Consider the following 15,550-nt stretch of genomic DNA (forward strand, 5'->3'; position numbering starts at 1 on the left):
CCCTGAACCCATCCTTCTTTCAAGCCAATTGTTTGTGTCTGATTGAGAGGCCACCTTGGACCAAACTTAGCAGAAAGTGTTAGGTTTAGGGCGGGCAAGTCTCATTGAGTGCTAAGTTCCATCATCAAGGAGCTGAGAGATTTGGCAAGAACTAAGTGTGGGGGAATGCTTGTTGGTGAGTGGAAAAAGGAGAGATGAGTGGAAATGAAAGGAGAATGGTGAGAACTAGGGGATAGAAAAAGAAAAGAAATCAGTCTTGGAGTTTTGAGTCAAAGAAAGTGAGCTCTAGTGTTTTGAAAAGAAAGAATCTAGCCTCTAAGTGAAAAGAAAAGAAGCCAAAGAGCTCAAATGTTTTAAAAAGAAAGAAAAAAGAGGTTAGAGGTTACAAAAGAAAGTGAAAAAGAGCTATGGAAAGTTTGAACTCCAAGACTTGTGTATGAAAAGGAAAAGAGAATCCCCTAGTGAGAAAAGAATGAGTGTGAAAAGTAAGCAAGTGAGGAAACTTTGAGTAGAGTGTGGGGTGGGATGAGTCATTGCCCTTGTATGCATAGGTTGCCTTTTACCTTTAGCATTCTGCCAAAGTTTGGTCATTCATAGAGAGATCCTTTTGCTGCATTGAACCCACTCAGGCATTGATGAGATCATTTTAGTCTCATAACCTCACCCTAGCCAAACTGTGTTTGTTTAAACAATGCATAATTTGATCCACTTGGTAAAAAGCTTAATGAATGTGAAAGAGTTGAGAGAGAGAAGAACTTGTGGAGATTCCTTGTTGAGTTGATATATATCTGAGTATGGCTTTGCATTGCATAATTGAGCATGAACTTGAATTCTCATTGTGATCACTTCTCTCAAAAAGGAAATATGAACTCCCAATGCATTCAACCTCTCTCTCTCATTTGTTCTTTTTGCTTGAGGACAAGCAAAGGATAAGTGTAGGGGAGTTGATATGTTCATAATTTGCATCATTTAGGTTGCATATTTCATTCCAAATCTTGTTTTATTTCATGCATTTTAGGTCCTTAGGGTTTGTTTTAGAACTTAGGAGATGCATTAGGTCCCAATGAGTCTTTTCATGTTTTGAGTGTTGATCAGGTGTATTTGGCGCTACTTGGAGCTGAAAAGATGAATCCAGGAAGTGGAATGGTGATCAAGGCTTGAAAATGGTGAAATTGGGTTTTTGGAGGTTCTCGGCCATTCTCGCGTACCAGGAAGGTTTTTATCGGCCATTCTCACGTACCGCGGGTAGACTTTATCGGCCAAAACGCGTACCGGCTATTGAATCTCTCGGCCAAAATCTCCGGGTGCAGACACGTTTCCGAAATCACATGTCCGGGGAACATTCCGGTCCGATTCAGCTGTCGGGTGCTTCATCAAAGTTGGAGAAGATTGGATCACGGTTCCAGAGCAAGTAGAATCATGGAATTCGGACGCGTGAGCAGAAAGTTAAGCTCGTCGGAAGAAACTCCTGTCTCGCTGCTGTTTTGGACCAAGCCGATGAGCTCTGAAGAATGCGAAGAACGGTGCACTTCCAGGACGATAGGGTTTCTAAGGCCTTCATGAGAATCAGATATATTTGAGTCCTCTTTCTATAACGTCCGGGATCATTCAATTCGGAGCTATGAGCAGGAAGATACGGTCTCCGGAATGGATACATGTCTAGACGCCTCTCTCTGATCGTGTACATGCACTGCGAAGATGAGCCCTCCAGGAAGCCTTCCACTTCCCAAGCACCGAAGCTTCCTTCACCAAAGTTGAAGGTATATGAGTCCTATGTCCTTTGAAACCAGAAGCACACAATTCGGACAAGTATTTTAGAAGTTACACTCTGTGGAATGCGAAGTGGTCCAAACAGCCCTGAATTATGCGAGCTAAGTAAAACATGCCGCGATGGAATGCCACGGTCCACACTTGACCATGGCACTTATTTGCAATCCTTCGGTGTTTGACACGATCTGAATGCCATGGTCTACACTTGACCGTGGCAAAGTAGCATTTGGCCGGGAAGAACTTTACAAGCATTCAGCACTTGACACGGTTTCAATGCCACGGTCTAGGACTTGACCGTGGCAACTTTTACACACCTTCGGCGTTTGACACGACCATTTGCCACGGGGCTTGACCAAGAGCTACTAGACCGTGGCAATCCAAGAAGTTCATCACCCGAACCCAGAAAAGAAGAGACACGGCCACTAGACATGGTGTAAATCAAGCCATGGCAACCTTGATCATGAAGAACCTGTCCAAGAACTTTGAAACTATCAGTTTGCCACGGTCTTTCCAAGCATCATCTGACCGTGGCAAACCACACCACTATCCATCAAAGCCGGAGACACTATATATGCTTTTTAGGGTTTTTTCCAAGACTTAAGCTTTGTTTTCTCTTGTTTCTCTTTCCCCTTTTGTTAAAAATCGAGTTTGTTAAGAGATACCTCAAGGATTTAATCAATCTAAGTCTGTTTCTTATCATCTCATCTTCTTATCTTTGCTTCTAATCATGATTAACATCACCTCTTGCAAAAGATTACGTGTGTTAAGCATGATTAGTGAGTAGTCTTCTTTTAAGCTTTTAGGTGTGTAGATTAGGGTGCTTTAATGTTTGATTAATGATGTTTAGGTTCTAGATTCTCATTTCCTTTCCTTAGTTAGCTGTTCTTAATGCTAGATCTCTCATTATAAGCTTGATCTAGAGCTTAGGCATTTCTCCACCCACAAGGTGTTTGATGAAATGCCTGAATGAGCTAACTTAAGGGTTTATGTTTTAAATGCCATGAGAATGTTTGTTTAAAGCATAAATGACATATTAGAACTGTTTATTAATGCATATTGATCATCATTACCACTAATGAGAGTTAGGTTTGAATGCTGATTAGTATAGTGATCATTGTCTTGGGATAGAAATGGTCTTGCTTTGAGTTCTAAGTTGATTGGAATTTGAGATCATGTGATGCTTGCTTTATCATTCTGTATAAGATTCAGTCTTTCTTAGCTCTTATTTTGATGCACAAAGAGGCTGTTTGGTCATGTTAGACTTGGAACCTTATGCTTGTTAATTGCTTATTCACTAATGGGAATCAGTCTTGATTAAGTAATTTGCAAAGAGATTTCTGTCATGAGAATGAATTAATCTGCTTTGGAAGTCTAGACTAAAGAATTGCAAGTGTTGCATTGTTTTCTTAGCATCATGAGTTAAGCATTGAAAGCACCCTGATCAATGATCACATCTAAAGGTTTAGCTTTCTCTTTATTTTGAATTTGAGTCTTTGTTTTGTTTGTCTTGTTTGCTTGTTTAATTCTTAATTACTGCTTGTTCTTGTTTTCTTTATGTTTTTAGATCACCTTGTTACCAACTCATCTGTTTAGTTAGACTTGGATTAAGAATTGATTCTCATAGTCTTAGTGTCTAGAATCTCTCCATTTGGATTGATACCTCAAGTGCTACAATGGCATGAGTAGTTGAGGAATTGATCAAGGATTGAAAAATCCCTACTATCAGAGACAACTAGATTTCCATAGCACTTTACATCACGAAGATCCAACAGTGCAATAAAAAGATACTGGAGAACAAGTTGACCCAGTTCACCAGTCCCGGAAGACTCTCACCCGCAGGAAAACCATGTTTTACCTGTCCTGGAAGACTCTCAACCCCGGTGGACCTTAGGACGAGCCATAAGGCCCAACATCAAAGCCCACTTCGCCATTACTCTTCAGAGAAGACCTAAATGAGACCTGGAATACCCTAGGACCTATAAATACATTTCTTAGTAGTCCTAAACGGGTGTGTGCTCCTGTAATGAGATTTTGAGCCACCAAACTTTGTTTTCTAGGGTTAGGCGATGGAGATGGGGATTCTTCCCCAGATCCATTGTTATTTCTCCTTTTTATCTTATTAACTTTTCTGTTTCATTCTTTTGCATTCTTCTATGTCTTTTATCATTCCTTACATCATGTAGATTAGTCCCAGAGAGTCAAGTTGTTTGAAGATTTCGATAGGTACACATATCGATTAGGATTTCTATAGTTCTAAACCATATTCTGGATCCCATCTCTTCTAAGTTGTCCATATTGCATGAAAGTAGATTCATGACCTATTCTCTGAGCCTAGGATTGATCAAAACCACGAGAGTGTTGTATCAGATCATCCATACCTAGCTTCAGAAGAACATAGTCACTATAGGAGTCGAGAGATACCTATAGAGAAGATGTGAGCAGATGAAATCAATGTTCAATGCATGATCTTAAGTTTAGCATGAGAGCGAGAGTTAATTGCTAGATCTAAGAGAGTAGTTGATTAAGGTGACGACAGTTGGTTAATCATACATGTGTCTATCTAGTTCAATGCAGATTCCCAGAAACAGATGAAGATAAATCGCCCGAAAACTAATTGGAAATGCCACCATACATCGATTAGAGTAAACCGGAGAAGACTAAATCGCCACCTATGAGTTTAAGAGTCTTTAGTTTGAGTCGATATGCTTTAGATGTTCTTTTAACAATTCATCATGCATTGCATTTCTTGTGAATATTAGATTAGGTTTAGTTTAGGACCTTAACCAAAAATCCCAAACTTTTATTGGTTTATGAGTTTGCTTACTTCCCAGTTTGTTGTTTCTTGCAGATTAGACACCCTCCCTGTGGATCGACATCCTAAGTCCTACAACGTACATCTGTGCACTTGCAGATATTAGAGTTTTATAAATTTAAAACTTTTGGAGGACCAACGGACTTGTTAAAAACAAACCCTAGGCCTGCAAGCCCATCAAACCGCCCCAAAATCAACATTCAATCGCATGAATCATCCTTCAATCGCCTGAATCATCCTTCAACCATTCGTTTCAAATGCTTGTTACAACCATGGTTTTAAATGCTTTTTCTAACCACCCTTGTTTATTGGTAGTATTTCTCCAATCGCCGTGGCCATCTCAACGGTTAATGTTATCAATTAGATCCAACGAAAAAAGGCATTTAGAACAACAAATGGTCGTAGGCAGTTGTTTTTATAGATTTTTATGAATACATAGTAAATTTTTTTTCTTTTGTATGTGATGGAAAGAAAAAAAATCATAATATATATATATATATATATATATTGTGTATTCAAGTCAATTTACAAAAGATGATATTGGTTGTGTATTTTGTTTTTCTCGTCTTAAAAATTATTAATTAAAAAATATAGAACAACTACATAAACGATTGTAGAAAATAATAATAGTGTATTTCAAAATTATTAAAAAATATACATATTATTTTAAAAATAATAATTTTTAATCTACGTTTATTCCAAATTCATATGAAAAAATTTAAAATATATATTCTTTTATTATTTTATAAATAATTATCTCAAAATATATATTAATAATTTTATAAAATCATACTATTCAACTGCTATTATATTTCCAATCAAGTTTTTTATTGTTTTCTGTTACCAAACCATCTTATAATATTTTACTCACAATAAAAATTTCCTAATTCTCCCAAACGAAAAAATAGAAGAACAAATGAAAATGTAGCAGTGAATAAGCAAATAGGGAAGCGTGCCAGTGCTCTCAAAATCACAATCTTTCCATACGTATCGATCACGTCATCTCCTTTGTCTTCTACCCAACTAAGACGAAAACAAACCTTCTCCTTCTTAAATCCACACTTCAGCGTCCTCTCCGAATCTCGCTCCACCGGAAAAAATGGCGACGAATCCGCTCAAATCCGACGCAATCATGGACATGATGAAGGAACATCTCTCCACCGACGCAGGCAAAGAGCTCACGAAGAAAATCGGTCTCGTATATCAGATCAACGTCGCTCCAAAGGTCCTATTTTTATCCTTCTCCTTCTTCCTTTTTTTTCCCCTTCTGTTAACTTTGCCCTTATTCGAATTTCAGAAATTAGGGTTCGAAGAGGTTACTTACATCGTCGATCTTAAGAAAGGCGAAGTCACCAAAGGTGAGCAAAATTGAGATTTTGATTTTTAAGCAAAATTGAAAATTAGGAAAAGCCCAAGATTTCGTATTGACGGTTCTTATCAATTTTCTTGAAAATGGTTTCAGGAAAATATGAAGGAGGGAAAGTGGATGCAACCTTTTCCTTCAAAGATGATGACTTTGTCAAAGTTGCTACTGGGAAGATGAATCCTCAGATTGCTTTCATTAGGTTTGTTCATTTCCTCTGAATCCTTCAATTTGTCGTCCATTATTACAATACAAGTATGTTTTGGTAGTTTTTGTCTTTTGTCTGAACCAAAATCTGTCATTAACAACAATAAACTCAAGCTTCCCCAAGAGTTTTCTTTGATTGCATTGATGCTTACCCAACTGGAAACTCAACTCTCTTGATTCTCTTTATAGATTTTGTATTGTGTTTGGAATTAGTATGTTTAAGAGTTTTGTTCTTTTGTCTCAACTACAAAACTCATGCTGGAAACACTATTTCTTGAATTATTTCCCACAAGCTTTTTGTGTCACTTGGATTTGGTTTTAAAAGTTGATCTCTGAGTCCTGTGAATGTTTGGTTTCTTGATTCTCTTCATAGTTTCTCTTTAGAAATCTTGGATTGGGTTTGGAATTAGTATGTTTAGGAATTTTGTTGTTGTCTCAACCAAGATATACCATTACCGACAGCAAACTCATGTTGGAAACACTAATTTCTTGATTTTTTTCCCCTGAATTTCACAAGCTTTTTGTGTGACTTGGATTTGGTTCAAGAAGTTGATCTCTGGAGTGCTGTGAATGTTTGGTTTCTTGATTCTCTTCATAGTTTCTCTTTATAAGTTTTGAATTAGTATGTTTAGGATTTTTGCTGTTGTTGTCTCAACCATACACCATTACCGACAAAAAACTCATGCTGAACACTTTTTTTGATTTTCTTGCGTTGAAGCCCATAAGTATTTCGTGTGGCTTGGTTTTCGTTAAGTAGTTGATCTCTGAGTCCTGTGAACGTTGAATGTTGACGCAGGGGTGCGATGAAGATTAAGGGTAGTCTCAGTGCTGCGCAGAAATTCACCCCGGACATTTTCCCAAAGCCGTCGAAGTTGTGAACAACAAAAAGAATGGTATTGCTAACCCTTGGACTCAGGCTCAATTTATGTCTTTCCAAAGGGTTGGCTCTCGGTGAAGTCGCTAGAAAAACTCAGAAATAAAGTTCTCTTCAAGTATCTTTGTATTAATCTGCTTCACTTTTATACTTTTGGAACAGAAATTGGTATTGGTTTTAATAAAATGAATTTTTCTCTTTGAAGATCTTTTCTAATTTTGGAAGATTATCCAAATCTGCTTGGTAACTGGCAAGTGTGTAATGTATCAATACCTTTATTTCCTCTAAGTGAAATCAAACAGAATCATACATGGGAAAGTAATTTGCAGACTCATCTGTGTTTGTTGTTGGTGTAAGAAAAAGAAAAAGAAAAAAACAAACAAAATATATTGAAGAAAAGAAAAACGTATTCAAATTTGTTTCACTTGTGAGACTTCTTCCTTGACAAGAACATGAAAACCTTTGGAAACAAAGAAAGCTTCTTCTTCTTCTTCTTTGTTTCAGGGGTCAGATTATTGTTGTTAGTGCCTCCTCCAATGTTGTTGCTTCCGCTTCCTTGATCACCAAACGCAAACGATTTCGACTGCCAAAATCCGTTCTCCTTATTTCTCCCCTCGGTGCTTGACCTCGTTGGGCTTTTCTCAGGCTCTCTCCCTTCTTCTGTTCTCCTCTTCCCATTCTCTGACCTCCATTTTCTCAACTCTTGCTCCATACCCAACTTCCCATCTCTAGCCTTTTCAGCTTTTCCCATAGCCTCTTTAAGCTCTTCTTTTCTGACGCTCATCTCTCTATTCACTTCCTCTAGTTTTTCCAAGATTCTTGACTCTTCCTCTTTAGCCATTTCTATCTGAGACACAATCTCTGATAGCCTTGTGTTTGCCTCCTCCTCAGACTCTTGTGCCTGCTTGCTTAGCTCATAGTATTCCTCTACAGAAATTATGATACTTCTCGGTGAATTATTAATCTCCTCAAATCTCTGAGAACTTTCAGTCTCTTGCAGAGCTTTTATTGCAGCCAAGGCCAACTTCTCTGAAGCTCTAGCTGCCTCCATTTCCTTTTTCGACTCAATTAACCTGCTCTCTATCGTAGACATTCCTGCTTTCGCTTGTTCAGACAATTCCTTTGCCATTCTAAGCTCGTCTCTAGCAGCTGCGGCGTACAACTTTGCATCCTCTGCCTCTTTCGTCGCCTGCTCCAACCTCTTGGCTGTTTCCGCCACCTCCTCTCCTTCTTCTTTATCCGTTTCCCTGACCAAACCCGCATTTTCTCTCTTCTTAGTTTCTGCTAAATGATGTTTCTCTCGTCCAAGCTCTGACTGTAATGATCCAGCGATTATCTTCAATGTTTTCACTTCAGAAGCTGCTTTCTCAATGTTGGATTTGACTTCTTCCAGCTCTCTCTTGGCGGAATCAACCGCTTCGTGAATGTCATTAGTGCTCTTCTTTTCCATCATCAGATTACTGCTTGAAGCTGCTAATTCAGCTCTCAAATCATACTGAAGAGAATAAGCAGTCTCTAGCTTAGTTTTCACATCATCAGCTGCACGAATCTCTTGGTTAAGCCTCTCGATATCATCTTCCACCATTTTCAGTTCCTTTTCCCAATTGTAAATGTCTTGGTCCCGAGCCATTGCTGCACCGAATCTCTTCTCTTCTGCTTCGAGATGAGCTGTATGCGCTGATTCCAACAATTCCTTAGTGGCAATTAGCTCTATACTCAAACCATCCATCTTCCTCTCAATCTCTTTAGCTTCCATAACAGCAACCTCAGCTTTCTTGGCAGCTAAATCTTTTTCCCTCAACAAATCTTTATGTTCATTACAAACCATTTCAATCTCTTCTCTAACAGACCGTAGCTCAGAACTGGCTGACTCGTGTCTCGCTTTAGCTACCTCGAGCTGCGCTTTGACAGCGACGCTGGCGTCATTAGCAACACCTTTCTCCATCTCCTCAACACGCATCTGCGCGAGCTCCGAGTCCTGTTTCGCTTGTTCCTCTTCCTTTTGCGCTTTCTCTACCTCGAGTTTTAGCTGCTCAATGAGTCCCTTTGTTCTCTCTAGCTCCTTCAACGCATCTTGTTTCGCCTCTTCAGTTAACTCAGCTTCTCTCTTGTACTCAGGCATAGCTTCTTGTATCTTCTCAAGCTCTTCATCAACCATCTTCCTTCTCTGAACATACAAAAGACACAAATCTTTAAGAACAACAAAAAAAAGATCTCATGGGAAAGAAACATCATGTTATATTGAAACCTCTATTGTCTGAATCTTATGAGCTTTCCAATCTGTGATCCCTCCAAACTTTGAAACTGCTTCCTTCACAGACTCGAAAGGTGAAGCTGTATCAATCAATCCTACGGGAGAACCAAAACGAGGAGATTCCACAGATCTCTGATACACAAAAGCTCTAGGAGAAGCAGGAACTCTTAAGCGAGGCGAAACCGGCAATATCCTCGCATCTTCGATCACATCGATTCTTGAATCTTCTGAGAACGAGTCTTGATGGCTTATCACCACCCTTGGTGCGACATAAACCCTAGGAGATTCAAAAACTGGGCTCTCGAGTTGATCCGAATCGAAATCTTGAAACGGGTTATGCGAATCTCCTCCTACATTATCGTCGAAGCTCAAGAAGTCGAAAGACGTCGAGTTCCTCACCGGAGCTTCACTGTCAGGTGCTTCACCAATGGCATTGAGAAATATATTAAGCTCGTCTGAATCTTTATCATCATCGCTCAACATTGTTTAACGATTTTGAGAAAGACGGGTTTTGTCTGATTTTTTGGTCAAACCTCAATTCGCATTCATTTCTTAAGATCGACTTATTGTTCTTGGGATTATCTGTCTGAAGAAATTCATGAAAACGAGAATCGGATTAGTCCATGAAAACAAGAAAGGTTTTTTCGGACATGGAAGTTTAAATTTGACGTACCTTTAATCTGACAAATGCGAGAGACGAAGATTTTGTTGTTCAGAGTTACATCATTCGATTCGAAAGATTTCGGAAAGGAAACAACAGAGAAAAAATTCAGACAGACGATGTGACCGAGTATTGGAAAATAGAAAGAGAAGTGGACGGACGGCCAATAATGAGGAGCGTGAAGTGAACGCGCCTCTATTCTCTCTCCTTTTTGTTATTTTTTGTTCTTAGATGATTATCCCGGTCCACGAGCAGATTTTCGGTTATAAAACGGGCTAGAAATCTATATTTTTCTTTATCTAGTGTTAGAACAAAAATCTTATTTTCTTTAATCCGAAAAGTACTAACCGAAATAGCAAAATTTAGCCCACTTCAACTTACGTATTTGTTGATTTTCATATCATGATAACTCCATTAAAAGACAAATATATTGATGTTTTTAATTTTGTTTGTTGAAACTTTATTTGAGATATCTTTAGTTAAAGAAATTTATTTGAGATATCATAAATACTTTTGATGACCATATAAAACAAAAAAAAAACCTCCTTTTGATTTTACAAACACCTAACTAAAGGAATTTTTTTACTTGTAATCCCGATTTAGTTATATAACATTATCTCCACGTACTTCACAACAAGATTCACCATATCAATATTTCAAATTATCTGCATTGATATTATTATAAAACAAAAACATTTTATATAGTTTAAGTCAAGAAAGATGCAATACGCTTTTTCGTCATGATTTTAAATAATACAGAGAAATTTATTTTCATGCTAAACGTTGTTAGATAATTCTTAACTTGCTTAGGAAGATATCTCTTTAGGAAGTTGTCTAAAGGATAAACATAAGGATTTATTTAATAAGGTTTTAGATATAGTTTAATATCTAGATAAAGTTTTATATTTCCTTTATCATATAGAATTAGGAGAAACTAATATCTATATAAACAGAGTCTAAAGAGAGATGTTCCTTAAGACTAAGAAAAAGAGATTTAGTTTTGAGAAGTTTCTAAGTCAATAAAGAAGAGAAGTTCTTTACATCTAAGTTCTTAGCACATTAAATCTTATAATTGGTATCAGAGCAAAGTTGAGAAAAACTTGATCAGAGGAGACCTGTGTGTGTGAGTTCGTGAAGACAAGATGGGAGACGTAACTCAAACGCAGCGGACAAAGGAGCTCGGAGCTCCGTCAGTTAAATGTTCGATGCTATCGACCACTAATTACACTGTGTGGGCGATGAGGATGAAAATCTTGCTTCGTGTAAGCGAAGTATGGGATACGATTGAGCCAGGGTCTGCCGATCCAAAGAAGAATGATGTGGCGACAGCTCTGCTCTTCCAATCTATCCCCGAGTCACTTATTCTACAAGTCGGAGAGCAAGATTCCGCAAAAAAGCTGTGGGATGCAATCAAAGCGCGTCATCAGGGAGCAGACCGTGTGAAAGAAGCTAGATTGCAAACTCTTGTAGCAGAGTTAGACCGACTAAAGATGAGTGATTCAGACACGGTTGATGAGTTTGCGCGCAAGATATCAGGGATTGCAGCTCAATCAGCCTCGTTAGGAGAAACAATCGAGGAGACTAAACTGGTTAAGAAGTTCTTAACAAGCCTCCCTCCACACAAATACATTCACATCGTAGCCTCCCTGGAGCAAGTTCTAGATCTCAAAACAACAGGCTTTGAGGACATAGTCGGACGCATAAAGGCATACGAAGATCGAGTGGGGGGGAGACTCGAAGCGAAGACCAGGGAAAGTTGCTGTACGGAAACTCGAGCAGAGGCGGTGGAGCTAGGGGAAGAGGAAACAGAGGCGGTAGAGGCAGAGGGAGTAACAATTCTGGTAGAGGCAGAGGTCGAGGAAGGACTAGCGAGCAGAACCAGAGTGAAACCAAAAACCAGAAGCCTAAGAAAGACCTCTCCAAGTTAATCTGCTGGAGATGTGATAAAGCAGGACATTATGCAACACAATGTCCTGAGAAACCAGTACATCAAGAGACAAACTTGAATGAAACTCAGGAGGAGGATGCTCTTTATGTTCATGAAGTGGTGCTTTTGAACGAAGACAGGGTGTTTCCGAAAAATTACAAGACAAACTCGGAAAGTGAGTGGTATCTAGATAACGGAGCAAGTAATCACATGACGGGTAATGTGAAGTTCTTCTCAAGTCTAGACGACAACATAAAAGGAAGAGTAAAGTTCGGTGATGGCTCGTATGTCAATATTGTCGGCAAAGGATCTATAGTGTTTATAGGAAAGACGGGTGAAAGAAGGACACTCAACGACATCTATTACATACCGGAGCTCAAGCATAACATTATCAGCCTAGGACAAACGACTGAAGGAGGGTGTGAAGTAAACATGAAAGGTGATGCTTTAACACTAAGAGACCAAAACGGAAAGCTGCTGGTCCATGTTACTAGGTCAGCAAACCGACTTTACAAAACATCCATGGAGATAAGCTACCCAAAGTGTCTTTACGTTCAAGATAATGATGCTACAAAAACTTGGCATGCAAGGCTTGGTCATATAAACATTGGAGTAATGAATAATATGATCAAGAAGGAGATGGTCATTGGTATGCCACAATATACACACGAGAAGAATATATGTGACGTGTGTATGGTAGGAAGTTACCGTGCAACTCAAGCTTTGGAATTGATACATGGAGACTTGTGTGGACCAATAGCACCACCAACACCAGAAAATAATCGATATGTATTCGTTCTCATTGATGATTTTTCAAGGTTCATGTGGTCAATCTTGTTAAAAGAAAAGAGCGAAGCATTCGATCGGTTCAAAAGGTTCAAAGAACTGGTAGAAAAGCAAACAGGCCTATCTATCAAAACCTTTCGCACCGATACAGGAGGAGAGTTTACCTCATCAGATTTCAATCGTTTTTGCGAAGAAAGAGGGATCGCAAGACACCTAACTGCACCATATACGCCGCAACAGAACGGTGTAGTCGAAAGGAGAAACCAAACTTTGATGGAGATGACAAGAAGCTTGCTTAAAGCCATGAGAATCCCTAATGAGATGTGAGGAGAAGCAGTAAGGCACTCGACATACATCATTAACAGAGTTCCCACTAAAGCCTTGAGCGGTCAAACACCATATGAATGCTACACAACAAAGAAACCCAACGTTGCTCACTTAAGGGTATTTGGCTGTGTTGCATATGCAAAAATCACCAAGCCTAATCTTAAGAAGCTAGATGACAGGTCAAGGACGGTGATAAACCTTGGGACAGAGGAAGGTTCTAAGGCCTATAGGCTCTATGATCCAATCACAAGAAAGGTGATTGTTAGTAGAGATGTGGTGTTTGATGAAGAAAAGGCTTGGGACTGGTCTGCAATCACAAACAGCTCAGACGGAGAACCAGGCACCTTCAAACTTCATCTAAGAGGTCACATTGAAGATGGAAACGGACATGGTGATTATCACAACAACAACGATAATCACGATCCGGTTCAAGAGCATGAAAACCAAGATGATGAAGAAGAAGATGTGAATGAGCAAGGAGGTGAGGACGAAGGAGCTGAAAACCAACAGATCATGACAAGATATGGTCGCATGATAAACAGACCAAGGTATCTAGATGACTACGTTCTTTTGGCTGATCTAAAAAGTGTGAAATTGTTTTTTACAATCGATGGAGAACCAGAGAACTTCTATGAAGCGAAGAATCTGAAAGTATGGTGTGAAGCCATGAAAGCCGAATTGGATTCTATCACAAAGAACAAAACATGGGAGCTTGTAGAACGTCCTGAAGGAGTGAAAGTCATAGGATTGAAATGGATTTTCAAGGTTAAGAAGAAGGCTGATGGATCGGTGAACAAATATAAAGCAAGGCTAGTTGCAAAAGGTTATGTGCAACAACAAGGTATAGATTTTGAAGAAGTTTTTGCACCAGTTGAAAGAATCGAAACTATACGTCTCCTTATAGCCATTGCTGCAACAAAAGGTTGGGAAATTCACCATCTAGACGTTAAGACGGCGTTCTTAAACGGAGACTTAGACGAAGAGGTCTATGTAACTCAACCAGAAGGCTTTGCAAAGAAAGGAGAGGAAGGCAAAGTTTACAGATTATATAAAGCTTTATATGGTCTACGACAAGCGCCCAGAGCTTGGAATCTCAAGCTAGACCATGTTTTAAAGGAGATGAATTACACTAAGTGTGTCAAAGAACCATTGGTTTACTTCAAGGAAGAAAGAAAGGATTTCTTGATCGTAGCAATATACGTTGACGACCTATTTGTTACAGGTTCTTCGAAGAGAATAATTGACAAGTTTAAGCTGGACATGTCAACAAGATTCGAGATGTCTGATCTCGGAAAGCTATCATACTATCTTGGTATAGAAGTAATTCAAGGAGCAGAAGGAATTAAGTTCAAACAAGAAGGCTATGCTCAAGGAATTCTTGCAGATACTCAGATGGATACGTGTAACTTGACTCATGTTCCAATGGAGTCGAATCTAATGCTATCAAAGGCGGAAGATGAACCGGAGATTGATGCTACACAATATAGAATGGCTATCGGATGTCTAAGGTACCTCATTCATACACGACCAGACCTATCTTCTGCTGTTGGAGTCTTAAGTAGGTACATGCAAAGTCCAAGAACTTCTCATGGACTAGCACTCAAACACGTATTGAGGTATGTGAAAGGAACAACTGAGATGGGTCTGTTCTTTAAGAGAGATAGGACGAGTAAACTTGCTGGTTACAGCGATAGTAGCCATAACATTGATGTAGACGATGGGCGAAGTACCTCAGGGCACATCTTTTACTTCGGCTCGTCACCAATCACATGGACATCTATGAAGCAGCAAACTGTCGCAATGTCGTTTTGTGAGGCAGAATTTATGGCTGCAACAGAGGCAGCGAAACAAGCCATCTGGCTTAAAGAATTGCTGAGTGAGATACTAAGAGTGGAAGACGAAAGGGTCCTGCTAAGAGTTGATAAAAAATCCGCCATAGCTCTTACCAATAATCCAATGTTTCATGGGCGAAGCAAGCATATACTTAGGCACTACCATTTTGTTCGAGAGTGTGTTGAAAACGGACAGATAGAAGTCGAGTATGTACCAGGCGTGGAGCAGAAGGCAGATATACTCACCAAGGCGTTAGCAAGGAACAAGTTTAAGGAGATGAGAAGCTTAATCGGAGTTCAAGCTATACATTCACCCAAAGTTCAAGTTGGAATTAAGGGGGAGAATGTTGGATAATTCCTAACTTGCTTAGGAAGATATCTCTTTAGGAAGTTGCCTAAAGGATAAACATAAGGATTTATTTAATAAGGTTTTAGATATAGTTTAATATCTAGATAAGGTTTTATATTTCCTTTATCATATAGAATTAGGAGAAGCTAATATCTATTTAAACAGAGTCTAAGGAGAGATGTTCCTTAAGACTAAGAAAGAGAGATTTAGTTTTGAGAAGTTTCTAAATCAATAAAACAGAGAAGTTCTTTACATCTAAGTTCTTAGCACATTAAATCTTATAAACGTGTTTCCTTTAACCATAACATATGTAACACAATTCCAACCAGAGAATTTAAAATCATATGCCGACTTTTTTAATGCATTTCTGCCATCAAATATCTAGGCT

The 15,550-nt window shown here is 38.9% G+C and overlaps 2 protein-coding genes across 2 annotated transcripts; one reads left to right on the forward strand and one right to left on the reverse strand.

Moving 5' to 3' along the window:
* Nucleotides 1-5,511: 5,511 nt before the first annotated feature.
* LOC18020600 (non-specific lipid-transfer protein-like 1) lies at nt 5,512-7,224 on the forward strand. The gene is made up of 4 exons (XM_006403273.2): nt 5,512-5,807; nt 5,880-5,940; nt 6,045-6,147; nt 6,949-7,224. Exons 1-4 carry the CDS (start codon nt 5,682-5,684, stop codon nt 7,028-7,030), a joined length of 372 nt encoding a protein of 123 aa, XP_006403336.1. The 5' UTR covers nt 5,512-5,681; the 3' UTR covers nt 7,031-7,224.
* A 110-nt stretch (nt 7,225-7,334) lies between these two features.
* LOC18020602 (protein WEAK CHLOROPLAST MOVEMENT UNDER BLUE LIGHT-like 3) lies at nt 7,335-10,139 on the reverse strand. The gene is made up of 3 exons (XM_006403272.2): nt 9,954-10,139; nt 9,275-9,866; nt 7,335-9,193 (listed from the first exon to the last, which is right to left on the reverse strand). The coding sequence occupies exons 2-3, from the start codon at nt 9,761-9,763 to the stop codon at nt 7,448-7,450; spliced, it is 2,235 nt and encodes a 744-aa protein (XP_006403335.1). The 5' UTR covers nt 9,764-9,866; nt 9,954-10,139; the 3' UTR covers nt 7,335-7,447.
* Between the last annotated feature and the right edge of the window lie 5,411 nt (nt 10,140-15,550).

This window comes from Eutrema salsugineum, unplaced genomic scaffold, assembly GCF_000478725.1.
Source record: "Eutrema salsugineum unplaced genomic scaffold, Eutsalg1_0 scaffold_17, whole genome shotgun sequence".
NCBI lineage: Eukaryota > Viridiplantae > Streptophyta > Magnoliopsida > Brassicales > Brassicaceae > Eutrema > Eutrema salsugineum.